Source organism: Asparagus officinalis, chromosome 1 (genome assembly GCF_001876935.1).
Source record: "Asparagus officinalis chromosome 1, Aspof.V1, whole genome shotgun sequence".
Taxonomy (NCBI): Eukaryota; Viridiplantae; Streptophyta; class Magnoliopsida; order Asparagales; family Asparagaceae; genus Asparagus; species Asparagus officinalis.
This window is the reverse complement of record NC_033794.1, coordinates 130,991,138-131,011,389: the sequence shown is the minus strand read 5'-3', so window position 1 is coordinate 131,011,389 and position 20,252 is coordinate 130,991,138. Positions and strand designations below refer to the sequence as shown.

General features: G+C 36.4%; 1 protein-coding gene and 2 long non-coding RNA genes across 3 annotated transcripts in view; all 3 read right to left on the bottom strand.

Annotated features, from left to right (window-relative positions):
- LOC109823175 overlaps positions 1–10,975 on the bottom strand; it is a 20,058-nt gene extending 9,083 nt beyond the window's left edge. Inside the window, 14 exon segments of the mRNA XM_020389487.1 lie at positions 453–516; positions 518–578; positions 656–768; positions 868–966; positions 1,404–1,489; positions 2,751–2,808; positions 5,970–6,009; positions 8,846–8,995; positions 9,439–9,537; positions 9,668–9,836; positions 9,915–10,016; positions 10,425–10,496; positions 10,595–10,703; positions 10,790–10,975. Coding sequence (XP_020245076.1) covers positions 453–516; positions 518–578; positions 656–768; positions 868–966; positions 1,404–1,489; positions 2,751–2,808; positions 5,970–6,009; positions 8,846–8,995; positions 9,439–9,537; positions 9,668–9,836; positions 9,915–10,016; positions 10,425–10,496; positions 10,595–10,703; positions 10,790–10,876 — 1,309 coding nt within the window. The 5' untranslated portion in view covers positions 10,877–10,975.
- Positions 13,367–17,752, bottom strand: LOC109844623. The gene is made up of 3 exons (XR_002248084.1): positions 17,676–17,752; positions 14,241–14,252; positions 13,367–13,931 (listed from the first exon to the last, which is right to left on the bottom strand). It is a non-coding gene; the product is annotated as an uncharacterized LOC109844623 (long non-coding RNA).
- LOC109844617 lies at positions 17,751–18,615 on the bottom strand. The gene is made up of 3 exons (XR_002248082.1): positions 18,597–18,615; positions 17,923–18,057; positions 17,751–17,849 (listed from the first exon to the last, which is right to left on the bottom strand). It is a non-coding gene; the product is annotated as an uncharacterized LOC109844617 (long non-coding RNA).

Below are 20,252 nucleotides of genomic sequence, written 5' to 3'. Positions count from 1 at the left end.
GGGGGGGGTGGGGGAGGGGGGAGGGTGGGGGTGAGGGTGAGGGTTGGGTAGAAAAGAAAAGAAATCAATAAGCTAAATTTACACATACTTTTTTCTCCTCTACTTGAAGAAAACATCTTTCTCACTTATTACAGCCCTGCTTTAGTGTCACCATCGATAAAAGACTCATGCCTTTAAAAGAGCATATACTCTCTTCCAAACCAGATTGGCTATTGACTGACTTTTTACAGATAATGTATTAACTTTTCCAGGACCACATCCATCAGACGAATCATATTTATTTTCTACTAGGATTCAGACATTTTTTCAAGAAAAAAATTATAAGCAAAGAAACCTTGGAAATGACAAATAATCAAAACAGGTTTAAGAAGTATTACATAATGTTCCACACTCCATTACTCTCCAGAAATAAAAAAAAAACTCCATAACCAGATCACCTAATAGTCAGGTACCTGCTGCTAGCCACAACAGTTTTCCTACATTCGGCCCAGATCTAAGTTCTGCTTACGAACTCCCTCTCTCCACCTACAGCAGGACCCCAGGAAAAAGGGCCTGCACTCAAATCAATGAAAGCCCACCTGCAGAAAACATAGAAAATGATTACTCAGTGAGAACTAATTCCAGATGCCACTCAGATTTAAGGACAATGGTAAACCTGTCTCTGCCAATCCATGTATCGGTGATACACTCAGGATGGAGACCGGTTAAATCCCCTATCTTTAGTCCTTCATGCAAGAGATGTTTCAGATCATTCTTTCCATGCAAGATCTACAACAGCGAAGGCAGAATTAAGAAAGAGTTTCAACTACCACCTACTCGGATGGAGGCTATGAAAGGAGGGAGGGAGGGAGGGAGTGAAGAGAATACATGAGCAGCTTTGCTATAAACAAGCTCTGCAGTGTCTTTTCCTTTATTTAATCTCTCAACAGTATCCAAGGCATCTGAACACTTTTTTGACCACTCTATCTGACAGGCATAGAAGGAAATGAAAGAAGAAGAAACACATGAACATCAGCATAGATGTCCGAACAATACTTTAAATTGAAGAATTGACTGAGTGAACGTTTTCTTTTAGATTGCTAATTTACTAAAAACATTTCTCCAGCATAAGTTGATAGTTATGAGAATTGATACACGAGTATTAAAGTTCTCTTTCTTTTGTGTGTGTGCATGAGAGAGAGAGAGAGATTATCACCAGCTTTTTATGCTGTCAGACCGTTAACTAAAAACAATTAAGATGAGCTTATAATCGATGAGAAGTGACATATAAGCAATCAATCGCTCAATGTTTCCGCAAAGATACATCAATTCAAAGGAAGAAAATACTATGATTAATTGTTATAACCCCTTGGAATGAGCACCAAATCCGTTTAACAAATATATAGTCAGGGATGTAAACTCACAGTATCAATTTCTTCAGACGTAGTCCACGAAAAAGTCGCTGTAGGCCTATTAATGTAAAGTGGCCTTGGGTTGCCTGCGTCGATTTCTGTGAGAAATAAGTGAAAGTTATTCTCTGAGGAAAAAGACTTTTATCTTCACATTACTAAATTGCAATGTTTAAGGCAAAAAATTGATAATACACTGAAACAAAAACGAAAAGATGGGAGATACAATATTTCCAATACATCTCTGCAGATTATACAACCTGGAATGCTCCAAATAGCACCCGGCAATCCCCAAGACCCAGCTAGTAATGAACCAAGCTATTTATAAACATACTACAACCTTTTTGTCAGGGACCACCATACTCATATATTCTTTTTGAAACTTAGAAGACAGGCGGCAGCTCGTGCACACGTAATTAGGGATGCACTCAAGTCACGGATACGAATATACCGCTTGGATATGATACTCACAATATCCATATCCGCTTACTCATCACGGATAAGAATATACCTTCGTAAGAAAAAATCATATCCATGTCCGCTAAAATCGGATACGAATACAGATATACATGTAGATATATAAGCGGTTATGCATGCAGATAAAAACGGTTATGAAACAACTAGATAATGTTGAAAAATATATATATTTCATGTGCTACAAAAGAGCCTCATTAATATGTTTATTATATCTAAAAAACTAAGATTTGACACTTTGATCATCAAATTTAGCCTCAAATTCATAATCCAAGGATTAAAACTATTACAACAGTATGACCAATATGTATTCAGATATTTCAGATACAGATCCGGATATTTCACCGGATATTTCACTACAAAACCATATCCGTAACCATATCCTTTTGGTTATAAATTTGATTAACCATATTTGTATCCTAACGGATATAGTTACAACTATTTCCTCAGACACGGATATGGTTTAGCACCCGTACATGTAATCCCTCACCTTCAAGATAACTGATGGTGTTGTCAGTGAGAGAACCAATATATAACCAAATGTTAGATACTTAGATGCTATATTTAAGTTTTCAGTCCACAATGAAAGTAATATGAGGAAATGCAATCCTGATTCCAGCTTCTGTCATAATTCTTTCTTAACATCTGCAAATTTATTATCAATTATCAACTTTGGTTTTATTAGCTTTTATATGAGACACGCTCAATCCCATGTAATTTTCATTACAATGATTTCGGAAGTAAGCAATACTTCATTTCCTTGGTTTCCATCGCAGTTCAGTTTTGGACCTAATTACAACCAGAGGTATGCGTGAACATAAAGCAGCGTTTCTAGGAAAACTTCAAAAATTACAGGTAGAGGTGGCATAAACATGTACTCCAACTTACCGAGAGAACCCTCTGCCACTTTTTCAGATTGGAGAAGCTTGGCTTGAAAGGTCTTGTTCTAAAATACAAACACTAAATATAAGTATAAGTCTTCAGACGAGGGATTTATGAAAGAAAAATATGACAAAACCAATTACGATTGCAAGTAAGAAAATACAGAGAAAGCATCATCACTGCATTCAATTTTTTTTCTTGCAGAAGGCAATTGTATTATGATAAATACATTTCTATTGTACTTTAATCTCAAAATCAATAATAGTCTTTATCAGATAGAAAGAGCATAAGAAGAATAGAACATGAAAAAGAACAGAAATGATGAAAGTAAATATAATAACAAACCTGTAAAAATGAAACTTACGATTAAAAACTTAAAATAATACCATTAATCTTAACATTCTTGCACCAGTAAGCTATTGCAAAATGAAGAATTGTTACCAGAAATAAAACCAAAAAAATCAAATATATCAAATATAAATGTATATGAAGCATTCAAAGTAAAAGGCAGTCAAGGAGAAGCCTCTAACATGATATTCTCAGTCTATCACATGAAGTAGGTGAAGACATCAATGAAACTTCTTCTGAAGATGCCATTTATTTTGTAATTTATTTGAACCATGGTCTGCATGTCCTCTGACTGTTTTTGATGAATACCGCAGTTATGCAGGATTGAAACAGCAGTGTCCACAAAAAGAAGTCTATGCAGCTGCATATAGGATAACATTACGCTCCTGCATAAGTAGCACATGTCCAATTTGCAGCTAAAATCAAGTCAGATTCTATACCCGATATTGGACTTTTTAAGTAAGCTGTCTCCCTCAACCTTTGTAAACTAAGAATCTCTATCGCCATAGTTCCTAGTATGGAAATTAAGGAAACAGAGATTCCGGAAATTATCTAGAAAGATGTAAACAAACGTGAGAACTACCTTATTGCATGTTGGATAACATTATGCTCCTGCATATGTGGCACATGTCCAATAGGCAGCTAAATCAGGTCAGGTTTTGCACTCGATATTGGACTTTTTAACTTAGAAGGCTACCCAAACCTTTATAAACGTTAGATGATAAGAATCTCTATTGCCATAGTTCCTAGAATGGAGAAATTATGGAAATAGAGGTTCCGGAAACTATCTAAAGGATACAGATGAAAGTAAGAACTATCTTATTGCTTATGAAGCTTAAACTCGTGCTCTTTAGTTGCATGAGCCATTGAGCCAAGGTTTAAACTCTAAACACAACAAATAATTAGTCTAGAAGAAGTGGCATCACAGTTTTAGAAAGAAAAAAGAGCACAGTCTGATTACTTCACTGCTTTGCAACAAATAAAAAAATTAGTCCCTCTTATTGGGCATTATAGTCCTCATTTAAACACAAGAAAGATCCCCTTCAACTCAAAATAGACATTGGCATTCACTATCAACAAAGAAAGATGTTTAAAATACAAAATAACTATTATAACCTTTGTGCAAGAGCCTTACCGCACTTAAACCTCATCACCAAGTATGGCGGATCAGCAAAAGTTGTGCATGTTTCTAGTGATTTTCCACCCTCTTGGGTTAGGGAAAAAGGACTAAATAGATGGATCATGGATGCTAGGGCGATACAGAGAAAGGAATATCCAGATGAGCACCACCAGATCATAAGGCTCAGTGTTTCATATGTTGGCTGCTATGTCGGACATGTCCGCCAACATGGCGGATTTAGGGGCCAACCGACATGATATAGAGTTTTTCAATGCGTGTTGCGTTTTTAGGGTTCATGTCGAATATATCAGGGGACATGTCGGATATGTCGGCCAAATATATCGGGAGACAAATAGGCTATGTTAGCCAAATTTTCAGTCTGAAAAATTGGCTAATTTTTTGGTTATGTTTATGTAAATCAGGTTTGGGTATAAATTCCTAATTGAATTAATATTGCTTTAACATCGGGCGATCTTCTTATTCAACATCTCATTGGTCTATTTTCCGAACTGTTCCTTTGACATCAACATCTCATTAAGCGATCCTCTTATCTCTCTCATTCAACATCTCATTGATCTATTTTTCGAGCTGTTTCTTTGACATCAATATCAATATCGGGCAATCTTCTCTCTCTTTAACTACCGACATCGAGCTTCTCTTTTCTCACCTCTTTCCTTCAACATCAACCATAAACATCATAAGTTATTTATTTTTTATATGTTTAGACAATAGAATTTATTAAGTATGTTTAGATTTCATTTATGATATCATATTACACATATGCACACCATACGATATGTCAATCCCATATTTTTTTCATGTCCCCTGACATATCCCCAATTTCTGCTATCCAACATAAATTTTTTCCGTCTGACATGAACCCGACATCCGACATTTGAAACCTTGATAAGACTAAGGGTAAAAATCACCCATATGACAATAAGATGGTGTAATTGTCATTACCATGAGATTTTTTATAAGCCCAAGAGTGGTCAAAAAACCTATTTGTCTTAACCTGACATGCCAATAACTTTTAGTCCTTTCGGGTCTTTCTTTCATTTTAAAGGACAATTTGTTGTTTTACTACGAAAAAGAATGTCTCCACCCTAATTCTCATAACTTGTGGTCTTTAGGGTCTTCCTTGATTTTAAAGGGGATTGTTATTTGTTTTACTAAAAAAAGGAGACTAACATGGCATATTCCCACTTCACAATATGTGTGGAATAAGATTTTTGCCTTTCTTATCATCAATTATCAAAAAAGATTGAACCTAGATCATTAGAAATTCGGTAGGTTGAGAAAAAGAAACTATTTTAAGGTCAATTGGATTTAACTTTATCTTTTTGAAAGCCTAAAATGGAAGGATTAAATATTCCACCCAGCCCCTTTCTTCACTTGTCCATTCACCCTGTCTTCACCTTCTTGCTCTCAATCTTTAATTAGTACGCATAAAAGGCTATATGAAATCTTTTAGTCATTTAAAAAGTCAGACTAACTAAATTACTCAAGACAGCAAAATAAAGAATAAAATCAAGTACAAAATGATAGTTTTAGCGGCTCAACCAAAGATGCGTACAAGAAGAAGTAGCCCCGTCTAAAGTGCTCTCTTCAATAGAAATGTATTAAATTCTATGACAATGAGGTAAAGAAAAAATATATATATAAGAAATACAAACAAGTTTTTACATCAATTAATAATATAACAAGGATGCTGGAAGCAAACCACACACCATAAAGCCAAGGATATCGTAATATACCTCTTTGAGAAAACTGATCTCAGATTCCGAGAGGCCCCTTCTACAGTAAGCAAAGAAATTTATCAAATTACCCAGATTGTAAAATTCTATTTTGGGTACACTATGGCATTAGCAATGTTGACAGTCCAACAGCTCCAAAAAAGATATAATGATAAACATAGAAATTCATCGTATTTGCAAAGATACAGAAAAGATCTAAAACAGATAAAAAGAAGTATAGAAGGCAACAGAATAGCATTGCTAAGAATGATTCACAAACTGTCCCAGTTAAGCAGTTACATATGTCAGCAAATCACAACCATTTCTGAGATTCCATGAGCTACTACTGTGGTATAATTCCAAAATTCTTCTCAATATTTTAAAGAGCAATTGTACATGTCTTATGCAAAATAATATGCACATGGTGTCCATGTCTACATTATTGCACATAACGCAGGATGTCGACCTTCTAAATGTGCTACTACTGTGGTGTAATTCCAATAATTCTTCTCGATACCAACATTTTAAAGAGCAACTGTACATGTTTTATGCAAAATAGACATGCACATGGTGCCCGTCTACATTGTTGGAAATAATGCAGGGTGTCAACCTTCTAAATGGCATTATCTTTCATATTCATCACCTTGTCTACTATAAGACATGTAAGACTAAAAATTTACTTTGATTCTTTTGAAGGCATTGAGTATGAAACCTGAGAAGATTATGTCCCCTTCTGTTGCACCAATCAGCCTCATTCATTATCAATGCCTTGTGTTTTATATCATTTTTCTTCTCCTTCTATTCATGCATGACAATAATGTTTTTCATTCTCCTTATATTCATTTGTGGACTATTTGTGCTAAGCAGTAAGAAGGCATAATGATTCTGATCCGAACAGTGAACCAAACCCACACAGGAACCCCCAGGTTTGGGTCAGGCTTAATCGAACACATCAGGATGGCAATTTATGGGTTTGGATCAGGTACTTATTGTATCAATACCGCTCCGACAAGCTTTAAAAGTATTCATATGACTTAAAACCACTAAGCATTAAGTGTATCCAAGGTCAATCCAACTTATTTCGATTCAAGTCAAGTTTTTAGTACTTATCAGGTATGTTTAATATCTCTAAATGTTAGAATCCTACGGAGAACAAAGAAGCGCCTATTATTTACATAATTAATAAGAAATTTGTGGTTAAGAGAGCATACTTTATTACGACACTTCATCGTGAGGTGCAGTCCAAAAAAAGAACAATTTAACAATGCTAACTTTGATTTAATAAACTACATCCTCAAAATAAAAAAGATCTAGAAGAACAAATTAAAAATGGACCAGATGATACCAAAACAGCAAAGATATAATACCCCTAATTTAATAAATACCATTCCAGATAGCATTCAAATGTGTTAACTGTTTAAAACTAGGTTGTCAGTCTTTAAGCCTACATGCTATTGTACAATGATATCATAGAATTTTATGAGATGAGCATCTCATTAAAATTTTAGGTTGGGCTACCAGGTAAAGTTTAGTAGGTTCTTAGACACGTGGATGCACCATTCAGATTCGATAAAACTTTCAAATGAATTTTTTTAATCCAAACTGGCCCAATATCTTTAACGGGTCTAAAATGGCCATCCAAATTTAATTATTCGAGTCAGGTTCTGAGAGGGTTAATGGGCCTCCATGCATGACAACACCTGAGTACACATGATTAAAGTTAGCAAAACTCCACTTGTACTTCACAAATGCTGAAAAGTCAAAAATAAGGGTAGGGATAAATGCTAAATACATGTTTTAGTGTTTTACCCTTCCCTCTCTTCCCATCAGATCTGACCAACCTTAATCCATGCTGCCAGCGTTTATCGCCCCCTTCCCCACCACTCTTTATCGTAAACGACTCCCTCCCACTGGCTACCCCCCCCCCCCCAAATTACCACCACTCTCCATCTCTAGTCACCACCTTTAACCCCACAAAACACCTGCGCCAAGGTTGTTACTGGAAGGCAGTGATGAACTTAAACCCAACAGGTCCCTCTTCAACCTCCACGGAGACATTAAAAGCGGAAGAGAGCACAAGAACCTTGTTAAAGATGTGAGGAAGGCAGAGAAACTTCTTCTGGTGAGAGATCATCACCATTGTACAGCTTAACTAAGGCTAGGACTTATGTCGTAAAGACACATGAACTAATGTTGCACTTCTTGGATGTTGGGTTGGATGTCAAGAGGGACCTCATGGTGGTTACAACCTTTATCCTAGATTTGAATGTGGAGATAGAGCATTAGAGTATAGCTCTAACTGAATTTAGTGTAAAGCAAAGATATTTTGGAGGAAATTCTCTTAAGTCTCTTAAACTGTCCACTTTTTTATGTGGGTTTCAAACTGTCTAGACGGCATTTCATCGCCCAGGGCAGTGTTTCCTTCTAACATACTCCAGGTCGCTGTGTCATCATTAGAAGCATCAACACATCCTAGTTATTGGTGTTGACCTGGCTCTCTTTCCCAAACAAACCTTCATTATTATCTCTCTTTCAAACACTGATGCATACATAGGTGTTGAAACTGAACAGTCAAAAACACATACACAACTTACTCTCTACAAATTGATGAGCTTACTCCCTCCAAATTGATGACGTGCTAAAACATTAACATCGATTGAACAAATTTAAAGGACAGTATGGGTATTGCTACGAATACTGTGCACCATATACGTACTGAAGTGAAAAAAGGGGTAGGGCCTACATATTTAAGCTTGGAAACATGATATTTTATGTCCCATAACCTTTCATGATGCTGGTAAAGCTTAGTTAGTAGAATGAGTAGCAAATAAACACAAATAGCACTATGCATCAGAGCATGAGTTTTGTGAAAATCAAAAAATTGTGAAGAAACTTACCGGTAACCATAACGAATTCGTGTAGCATTGTGTTTGGGGTTGAGAATAAATATGTTGTATGCATTATCAATCTGAAGATAATCAACAAGAGTTGAGAATATATATTCCATCCTGTCAACATCAACTTGCCACAAGACATCTTCATTGTCCCTGTAGGCATGAAGTTAAAATGCAATGATGAGAATAAGGGAAAATTGGTGCGATATAGAAGTTTCAATTATCACTTCTTCTGCAGTTCATCAGTTGAGCGTCTTGAGACCACATAAAACTCGAGAGTTTATCTTCTCACAGCTATTTGGTTACGAAGTAGGAAGTTTAAAAGTCACATGATAAATCAGCATCAGTACCAAAAGTATGTGTATTGTTGACAGATCATAAACCCCCTGGACGTCTGCACGAATCAAACATCGCCGAAAATGTATTCCAAAAGGTTGGTTCAAAGCTCTAGACTACCATTAATCACATCTTTTGTCAAAATGACATCAAGTAGTCATTTAGTGCACAACATATTCCAACTTGATTCATCCTAGACAAACAATTTCATATGTACAAACAATCTGTGACAAAAAGATGAAATTACGCACAAACATTACCTAGAATCTGATATGTTCTCTTGCCGGGATAGGGCTCTTATGGCATGCTCAATAACAGAAGTAACTTTTTCTCCCATTTGTATAGCATGCGCGGAAAAACTGCAGCAATAGTAAAGCAGGTCATCAAATTAGCTACTTCTAAAATTTTCAGTAAAAAGTTGAACCAATAATTTAACTCAAAAAGACTGATGTTTGAAATAATAACAGTCTACGAAGAAAAAGAAATCACTTGTAGTTTATATGACTGATAGAAGGAAGATGATTATGTTGGACTTTTTCAACATTGATCTTATAAAATGGGGTAAGGACCTCCCCAATAGGAGGAACCCGTGTATGTTGGAAAATGTGATCGATTTTGGTAAACCACCGCTCTATCTCTTCTCCACCAAGCTTGAACTCTGCAAAATAATTACTAAACCATGTGAATGAACTAATATCTGCATATAAACACGTACACAAAGAAAAAAGGCACCTACCGTGATTCCCTTTTCCTTCAAATCCTATGAAGATGAAGTTCACTGGGACAGGAAGATATATGGAATCGACCTCTGAAAGCTTTAAAAAGTTTGCAATGTTACCTGAACAAGAATATGAGTCAGGTCGAAAAGAAATACATAGCATCATTGCGCTCCTATATGCATCGTCCGTAGCTCTTAAAAGTGCTAATACGTACATGGAATCAGCTCAATAAAACCATTCTTATATCACAAAGTACAAGGCATCAGTAAATGAAGTTGGAAATTGTTGTGGGAATAGTGCAAGGTAAATACTGCATATCACGTCATGAAGGTGATAAAGAATCGAACTTGAGATTTATCAGTGAAATGTAACTGCGGAATCCAATTGTCAAATATCCTCACGATAAAACTAGAGTGACCAAAACAAAAACTAACAGTACACAAAGCTATACAGTCTCGTTGATAGAAAAATAACAACACCTAACAAAAGTGTTAAGACAAAAGAAATGGGCTTGAACAATGAATCACCTGATTTCGTATAGTTTACAACCTCCATTTTCCCATGGTCCGAAGATACTTCACTTTCCAAATCATCGAAATCTACAAAATTCCAACACATGATTCAGAACCTACCCATTGTCGATCACCAAAAAAATTATAAATTTCTCCAAAATAAATTTTCTTTTAAAAAAACTCACCACTGCGAATCACAGACTCGCTCCAAAATCTACTCTTGGATTTTAAATTAAACAGCGAAAACAGCGAAGACGTCCGCAACGGTTTAGCGTTTGAATCCGCCGGTAATAACTGTAAATTTTCATCGATTGAGTGAAATCAACGGGGATCTAGAGAAAGGAAATCGAACTATCGAGGTTAGGGTCTGAGGTGATTACTAGTAGAATTAAGAGTCCGATCCATAGAGGAGTGGAGATGAATCGAGAGATCGGATTCGGACGAGAGGATTTAGCGACGGCATCCATTTCTCCGATTTTTGGGGACCCCGATCTTCTCTGCGATCGCAGAGGGGTTTAGGGATTTTGGAGAGCGAGGGACGGGGTTTTTTTCGTTTTAGTCCCTCGTGAGATGAAAACTGGTTTTAGTCATATTCTTTTCAACAAAAATTCCAAATAAAAAGAAAGAAGGTAATTTACATGTACACATCATTTGACTACAGAGAGGTCAGGTCAATTTGGTATTCCTTTTTTACTAGTGTGAACACCGTACAAAGCACGACATATCTTTTTTTTCCCCTGCTACAGTAATCCCGGTTTTAAATGCTATAATGTTTTTTGGTTTTTTTTTAATTGCTACAGTATCCGCTCTGCTGCAGAGTTTTTTGGATTGCTACAGTATCCCGCTCTGCTAAAGTGTTTTTTAAAAAACACCTTGCTCCTGTATACTACAGTACTTTTTTAAAATGCTACGGTATCTTGGGTTCTCTCATTTGTATAAAGGAATAGACTAGGTCGTTTCTGCTTACTAGGTTTTATACGCGTGAAATGCACGTGGTTAAATATCATGATTAAGTATTTTTGGTTTATTTTCTAACTAAAATTTGTTTCTCGGTTAAACTTTAATAGTTTATGCTCATTTTTATCTCTAAACTTTAATATTGCAATTAGTTATTTTCTTTGATGTTTGTTTAAATAGGCTACACCCAATTTAAATTTTCATGTTAATATTTGAATTGATAGAAAACAAATATAGTTTGAGCTAATTTAAATTTTTATATTATTTTGACTGACATGAAACCAAGCTTTACTTAAGAAAGTATAGTGTTGCAAAAGTGAAAATATATTGAAACAGTGTTATACAAGGAAGGTAAATATTTAAAACCAATAAGGCAAAATAATTGCTTAAAAGTATGCTAAAATGATACAAAGGAGAATATATATAAAGTTTGTTTGTAATCATTAATAGGTTTCATAAAAAATTATAAATGACAGATTAATGCTAACTCTAGTATACTTTCATATAATAAAAGTATTTGCACAAGCATATAAAAAGTACTAAAAAAAGCTCATGAAACTCCATTCTAAAGCTTTCTAACTTCACTCAAAGAGACATATGACCAAACTATTTTTCTAGAATAGTGCTAAAGCTCTTGCGTACTCTTGACTTCATACATTCAGATGTATATAATTCTTTAATAATTAAACTATTTTATAAAATATTCACAAAATATTACATTTTATGTTTTCTGTTTTATTTTTTTACTGAGCTAATATCAATCCTTCCTCACTTTTATCTTTTTCTCGGACAATTCTATAGTAGTACTTCATCATCTACTCGATTATGACATCAGGCTAGAATTATGTTTTTTGTGTTGTCATCGTTCTTGGGCTCGTTAATCTTTTATCTTGTTGTTTAACTTCACAAAGAAGTTAAATGTATTTCGATATTCAACACAAACTTCTTGAAATACAGACTTTGATTTTTTTATTTCAATGAGAAATAAATATTAATTTCATATATATGAAATTTTTTGTGTTCCTAATTTATTACTTAAATAAGATTAGGAGCTATCATTCTTTTCTACAATGAATTCTTCTGATGTGCATTCAATAAGAGCTTTTGTTACGTCAATAATATTACATTTGCTCTATCCCTTTTGTTTTTCATAAATATCTAAAGTAAATACCTGTATTTTTTATTGTCAGTTTGCCTTAGATTATAATATTAATATTTACTTTCGTTAGTATTTGAAGAATAAAGTATGAAATTTATGAATGATTACTAATTTTTCTTACATCTTCCATGGAGATTCTTCTTTGATTAGGGGTTGTTTGGTTCGTTTCCTAGATATAGGGAAATGTAATTCCATGTAAAGAAATGTAAGTTTTGAGTTTTCCAAACTTTTCCGAGAAATAGATTGTTTCGGTTTGGTTCGCACATAAAAAAGGGTAAGAAACCAATGTATTTACTTTTTTTGTGTTTGGTTCGCATGGAAAAAAAGGAAAAATTTTTGTTGATTTGATATTTCCCACTTTTCTTGTGTTTGATTGGTTTTTAAGTTTGTAGGAAAAATTGTTTATGATCACCATGGTAAGATTACCCCCCACTATAGACAAATTTATTTATGCTTGTTATGGGAGGTAATCTTAATCATATAAAAGTGTGAATGTAACGTGAACAAATAATAATATCCCGAATTCATTATAAGTTTCTATTTGTATTAATGAAATCATATGAAACTTGAAATAACATGAATCAATTGCTATGAACTGTGTACCTGAAAACAGCCACGGGAGCTCGACGACGAGCACAAATAGCAACCACAAACCAACAACATAGAGCTAAACAAGCTCGAATCAGTATAGTAACAAAAAACAGCCACGGGAGCTCGACAACGAGCACAAAGCAACCAAAAACCCAACAATATAGAGCTAAACAAGCTCGAATCAGCATAGTAATAAAAAAACATTCATGGGAGCTCGACGACGAGCACAAAAGCAACCAAAACCCTGAACACAAAACTGAAAATATGTTCACAAATCTGCCTGAATACATGAGCGTCAATATCTTGGCCTGAAAGCAAAAAAAATACCAACATTCAAGAACCAGGCCTACACAAAACTGAAATAGCATTTGGGGGTATGCATAGAGGGTTTGGTAACAAAAATCCCCTAAACCAATGCAGGAAAATGAACCATGAAACACCCATCAGCCACCAACAATGAACCAAACATGAACCAAAACAGAACCTGAACACAACCAGGTTTCAAAAACACCAGGAAACACCCACCAGCAAACCAACAACACCAACCAATAACACCAACCAACCAAAGCTGGAGGTCCTGTTGTTCTTCAATCGACAAATCTCCATTCTAGAGCGAGAGTGAGTACGTATTCACAAGGCAAAGGTTTGAAGCAGTGAAAAAGTCTTATAACCCAGTTTTCGCACGTTTCTTCCCTGTGCTGTTGAATGGAGATGCACTAGGACTCCTATGAGGGCTCTCCTCTTAGAGTACCGTTCAGAATTGCCAATTCCCTCAGCCGCTGTTTCTTGTAAAAATCTGGTCTTGGGTGATGCACCTGGATAGAAAACATTAAGAATACGAGCATTTCATAAGGATAATCTCATGCTTTTTTCGAGTCAAATTCGAGGTTTGGTTATGGAGCACAAATTTCTACAGGACGTTGAGCAGAATCTAGCCAGACTATCAACATGATTCAACATTAACTACATTTTAATCATTAAGAGTAGACTAGAATCTAGTTAATTTGCATAGTAAAAGGATAAATCATCCAGTATACACTAATACAAGATAAACCAAATCTTCAAGTAACTAAGTAAGCGACATAAAATTACGAGTAACTAAGTAAGCGACATAAAATTAGTACCTTAGCAGAATCCTTGACTGTCACGCCCCGCTTCCCAAAATACCAGGGAATCGGGACGCGAGCAAGCCCGCGACGTATTAAACTGAGAAGAGATAAGTGCTAGACCCCGTCTTCTCAATCTAATACGCTAAGCGTCAAGAAATACAAACGAAGGCACAGGTCCCCGATCACAATTAGCAAGAATATAATGAACAACACAGAATAAAATAATACATATCTTAATGAATATTCATCCCAGACATAATATTCGGGTCAACACGCCCTTATACAAAACTATCTGAATGAAATACTGGAGAATATAAATATATACCGAACGAAAGGAAATGAAGTAATACAAAACAAACTGAAAGGAAATGACTAAGCTTCTGCTTCTTCTTCTGCTACGTCTGCAAGGCACTCATGCTGAGAATCCTCTGACTCCCGCTGAACCTGTTCTTCTCCTAAGTCTGACGTACACCAGAGAAAACAGGTGTACGTCAGGTGCATGGCGCACGGCAAGATCCCAAAAGGAAGAATAGAACGGTCGTGCGACCAATGCGATAATGGTGATAACAATGGAAACATACAACTGAAATACTAATATTCTGAATATAATTTACTTCTAGAATAGAATAATCATAATAAATCCAAGGGAATCAACCAAGTAACAAGTCGATCATAACAATAATAATAACAATAGTAATAATCTAAATGAAATCCACCACTAGAATATAATAATCAGAAGAATCCAAAACCAATCGGGTAACGAGGTCATACTACTAGCCATTATATAACAGGTCACTGGTCACATCTCACACAGAGCCAACGCTCATATCACCGGATAACTGACTGTTCACAAATCCTCTACGTGCATCCAATCCCGCGAAACGGTTCGGTGAGAGGACTACACGAAATCCGATTTCGGCCTGGTTCGAACTCAAGCAAAACTCAGGTGACGAAACGATTTCACTGACCAAGTGCGAAACGGTTCACTTGGCCCAACAAACTAACCCCAGTGCGAAACGGTTCACCGGTTCTAGTCTGGAAGATACATCAACAATCTTATCCGATCACATGAACATTAACTTCCCCATCCCAACTCTCTTGTTTTTCTAAGCTAACGTATACACAGGTTTCTAAGTCTTAAACAGAACATACCAGGCCATACTAGTCATGAATTTCTAACGGTTCTCATGCATAACAAAGAGTAATAATTGTAGCTAATCATATACAACAAGATCATAGCATATCACATAATTAAAATTAAGAAACATAAATCATGAATATTTCATAATAATCATTTCTCTAAAATAAATCCTTTTAAAATATTTATAAATATCCTAAAATAATTCCTTTTATAAAACTTTCTTAAATTACTAAAATTATTCTAAATTGATACTTATTCTAAAATTAATTCTTTTAAATTATTTATAATTATTCTAAAATAATTTTATTTTATTTTATATTTACAGTATCTATTATCACAATATTATTTTAATATCATTCGTCAAATAAGTCCGTACAAGTCATCACAATATATGTATTACAATGTGAATGGGCATACGTTATTGTCCACAGTCCAATAGGTTTATGACAGTTCTATAATTGTAACGGATAGTTGTTCGAGGGACGAGATATTATGCATAATTGTTTTATGATAAATTTGAAATTGTACTGAGCAAGAATGGGGATCTTGCAAGCAACTAATTAATTCAGAGCGGATCTAAGAATTAAATATCAAGTCAAGGGAGTATCGGGATCTTGCCTACGAGGCCGAGGGCCTGACGACGAGCGGACGTCGAATTGCTGACAGGCGAGTTTGGAAGAGGCGTCGTCTGAACCTCCGACGAAGGGCTGTCCGGCGACGGGCAAGGGTCGGGCGTCTCGGAACAGACGACTGGGTCGGGCGTCAGGGAAGAGACGACGGCACGGACGAGCTCGGGTCTCGACGGGGAGCGGAGATGAGGACTGTCGGGACAGCGAGCAGCGGCGGTCTCCGACGTCGTGCAGACAGGAGGAGGGGACAAGGGGGTGGTGCTGGGGGTATGCCGCGGCAGGGATTACTGAGATGGGGGTAGGCGAGGGGTACAGCGCGGGCAAAAAAAGGGAGAACGGAGGTGAGGAGAGTGGGTCGGAGAGAGAGATGCTGGCGGGATTGCGTAGCCAGAGTAGAGGACCGAGCGGCGAAGCTCGGCGGCGCGACGAGGGTTTGAAACGACGGGCTGTGGGGCGTTGGCTGGCCGGGCCCTGGAGAGTGGTCGACGGCGAGCTGCGTGGAGTTCAGGGGGCTGGCTTAGGGCGTTGGCGACGTGGGAAGGAGGAAGATGGCGGGGTGCTGGAGGAGGGGCGGTTGGCTCGCGGGGCGATGCCCGGCGGCTCTGGAAGAGGCTGGCGAGCGGGTGGAGCAGAATGGGCGGCAGCTCGGTGGGCGGATTCAGGCAGAAGCGGCGGCGGGTCAGTTGGGCGTCGGCTTCGAGCGGGTGGGCGGAGGCAGCGGCTGGGGGCTGCGGGGCGGAGGTCCGGAGGTGAGCGGCGGTCAGGGTGGAGGAGCAAGCGGGCGGTCCGACAGAGCTCAGCGCGGGAGGCGGTCGGAGCAGGCTCGAGCTCGAGAGAGAGAAGAGAGAGAGAAAGAAGAGAAGAGGAGAAAGTAGAGTTACGGAAGAGAGAGATAGATTGCTGGGTTTAAATAAGGAAAAAAAAGAATGATAAAAAATTGGAAAAAAAAAAAAACAAAATAAATTATTGGAATGAGGTGCGCGTGCAGCCGAAATTTTTGAAAAAATGCGGAGGGAGAGAACGGGGTTGTTGGGGTTTGTCGCGGGAGCAAAATAATGTTGGAGTATTTTCAAATAGTTTCAGGTATTTAAACAAAAATAATTAAAATAAATAATTCCGGGTACTTAAAAATTAAACTAATTACATAATAATTATTTATAATTAAAAACGTACATTTTGAGCTAATACAACAGTTGATATGAAACTGTCAAAAATATACCCATATTGTATAATTAAATGGAAATAATTAATAATAAAAATATATTTACTTACATTTAAAATCAAATAATTATGTGACAATTATCTACACGATAAAACGTACCAGTTATGCTAATACGACAGCTGATACGTAATAATACAATAATTTACACAAATAATACGTAATTAATAATTCAATATAATACAAGAATTAATATGTAATAGTAATAATAATACGATGTATTACTTAAAATAATACGTAATAGTATCAGTAACACAACGGATAAATCCCAGTAATTTTCATTACATTAAATTAATTTATAAATATAAAAACCATTTAAATAAATATAAAACTTAGACTTTAAATCATAGAAAATTCTAGAAAACAGAGGAAAATACAAATACTCTTTTAAAAATCATAATTAAATATTTTAAAATACCAAAAATTTATTTTAACTAGTATCAAAATTTTACGGTCATTACATTGACCGAACCCCGACCTCGTATATAAACTCTGCAGCGAGTCGTAGCTTCCACTCTTTTCAAGGAGTTTCCTCTTGAACCCCGACCTCGTATATAAACTCTGCAGCGAGTCGTAGCTTCCACTCTTTTCAAGGAGTTTCCTCTTGGTCCCAAAAGACGGCCAACAAAGTTATACTGATTCAAACTTGTAAATTAGTAATCACAGATGAAATATTTATAAACTACTTACTAAAGTAGATTTGCATACATTAGGGAACTTGTCAACAGGAACATCGAGTCTGACAACTTTCTTAATAACATGGCTCATAGAAACTCCAGGAGTCCCATTCCAACCAACAGATGGTGCTGGAGACATCCCCATTCTTGGCAAATAACCATTTTCCTGCATATATAATCAACAAAGATAATGTGGTGCTGGAGACATCCCCATTCTTGGCAAATAACCATTTTCCTGCATATATAATCAACAAAGATAATGTTGCATGACAAGTAAAGGAGGGAAGCTTGACTATATGCAAAAGCAAATATAGGGAATGAAAAAAAGATAATTAACACAGTACAGTAAGGCCTTCAGTTCTAAACAAGTGCAGGTCCTGATTTTTAGTTTCTATAACCAGAGAGCCTGATAAACATTTGTTGGACTCGAAATTAACACAGTACATTATTTCTTTTTCATTCTTCTGTCTACTAAAAATGTTGGATGCTACTACTCTGATTTTGACCAAAATTTACATAGTTATTGGGTTTACTTAAAATTGCTACAAGGCTATTAATGCATTACAAACAAACCCAAAGTCACATAATAATCATGCCCAAAGCTAATTCCACAAAAATCTCTCTATGATCACTATAATTGAATCTTATTTCTTTTCTAACAGCAGTATATTCAAATAATGAAATATTTATCAAACCCTCTCATACCTTGATTGAGAAGCCTAGCACATAATGGGAGAATTTGAATAAATGGAGCTAGCTTCTGCCTCTCATTCATTAAATCAGCCACATATCTACAAACAAATAACCCCAAAACAAAAGGGTGCTGACATCACAGATTCACAATCCAAGCTATCTATGAAACTAAAATCTAAAACCCATATCAAAATCACATAAAGTTTTAAGCCCAGATGAAGAAATTAATCGCTTGAGTAGAAAAAAAATGAGGAAACTTTTATACCTCTCTCTATCAGGAAGACCAGATGAAATACTAACACAAAGAGTGATACAAACACAATGCAACAATACCCATTCAAATCCTAAAACTCCTTTATCAAATGCACACACGCCATCGTCCCTCATATCCACTTCAAATGAAATACTAACAAATGAAACAATCAGACATAAAGAGTGTTACACAGACACAATGCATCAATACCAATTCACATCCTACATTCCTTCACTGAGTGCACAGGAGCCATCATTCCTTTATCTCCACTTCAAATGAACACGAACAAATGGACACAAGCTATCACCCCCTCACATCTCCACTCCAGATTAATATTAACAAATGAAACACTCCAACATAAAGACCAGTACAAACACAATGCATCAATACCCATTCAAATCCAAAAATTCCTCTACCAGTTGCACAAAAGTTATCATCCCCTCACATCTCTACTTCAAACGAATATTAACAAATGAAACACTCTAACATAAACACTCTCACAAACACAATGCATCAATACACATTCAAATGATATAATGAACATATACAAAGTAAACAAGCCATGAGCCTGATTTCTTACATCAATTATCACTTTCTAAAATAATGGCATATGAGGTTGAATTTCAATAGAAAGAAAGATCAATAAGACTTGATATAAACTGGGCAAGAGGGCAACTATCATAGTCTCCTGAAATGGAGAATTATTGTAGAAGTTTGCATATAAAATTACAAAGCTTTTAGTTTTTGAATGTTTAATTTCATTGAGCGAGAAAAAATTATATGTCCCCATTTCTCGTCAAAAATCTAATTAGGGTAACCCATTTTCATAAAAACAACAGCAATAATTTAAAAAAATGAGCTAATTGCTCCATAATCATTAGCTCAAGCTTCAATTTCAGTAGTTAAACTGATTTTAACCCTTAAAAAACTACCTTTAATCATCAAATTCTTACTAAAAAATGAAAATCAAGCTATTTCATCATTTTAGCTTAATCTGAGCTCCAACCCCATCGATTTTAACCAAATCAAACAACAAAAACACAAAATTGACACCCCACCCCCCCAAAAAAAAGAAAGAAGAACAAAGGAGCAGATCAGATCAAACCTGAACACAACCAGAGGAAAAGCTCCACCTCTCGACTTCTAGGACCCCTCGATCCTGCTCGAACTGTGGGAGACGGTGAGTATGGAGGGGTTTCATGAGAGCCACGTCGCTCTGGAGGGGGGCAGGGAGGCCGAGAAGCCGTGGAAGACGGTGTCAAACAGAGTGCAACACATGACCGGGGCCGTTGGGGTCGGCGGAGGGAACGCCGCCATCACCGACGAAGTCTGCTGCCATCAGGATTTCAGATCTGAACAAAGTTGGCAAAGATCAGACCCCCCTCCGCCAATTTCTTCGAACACAGGGACAAAGC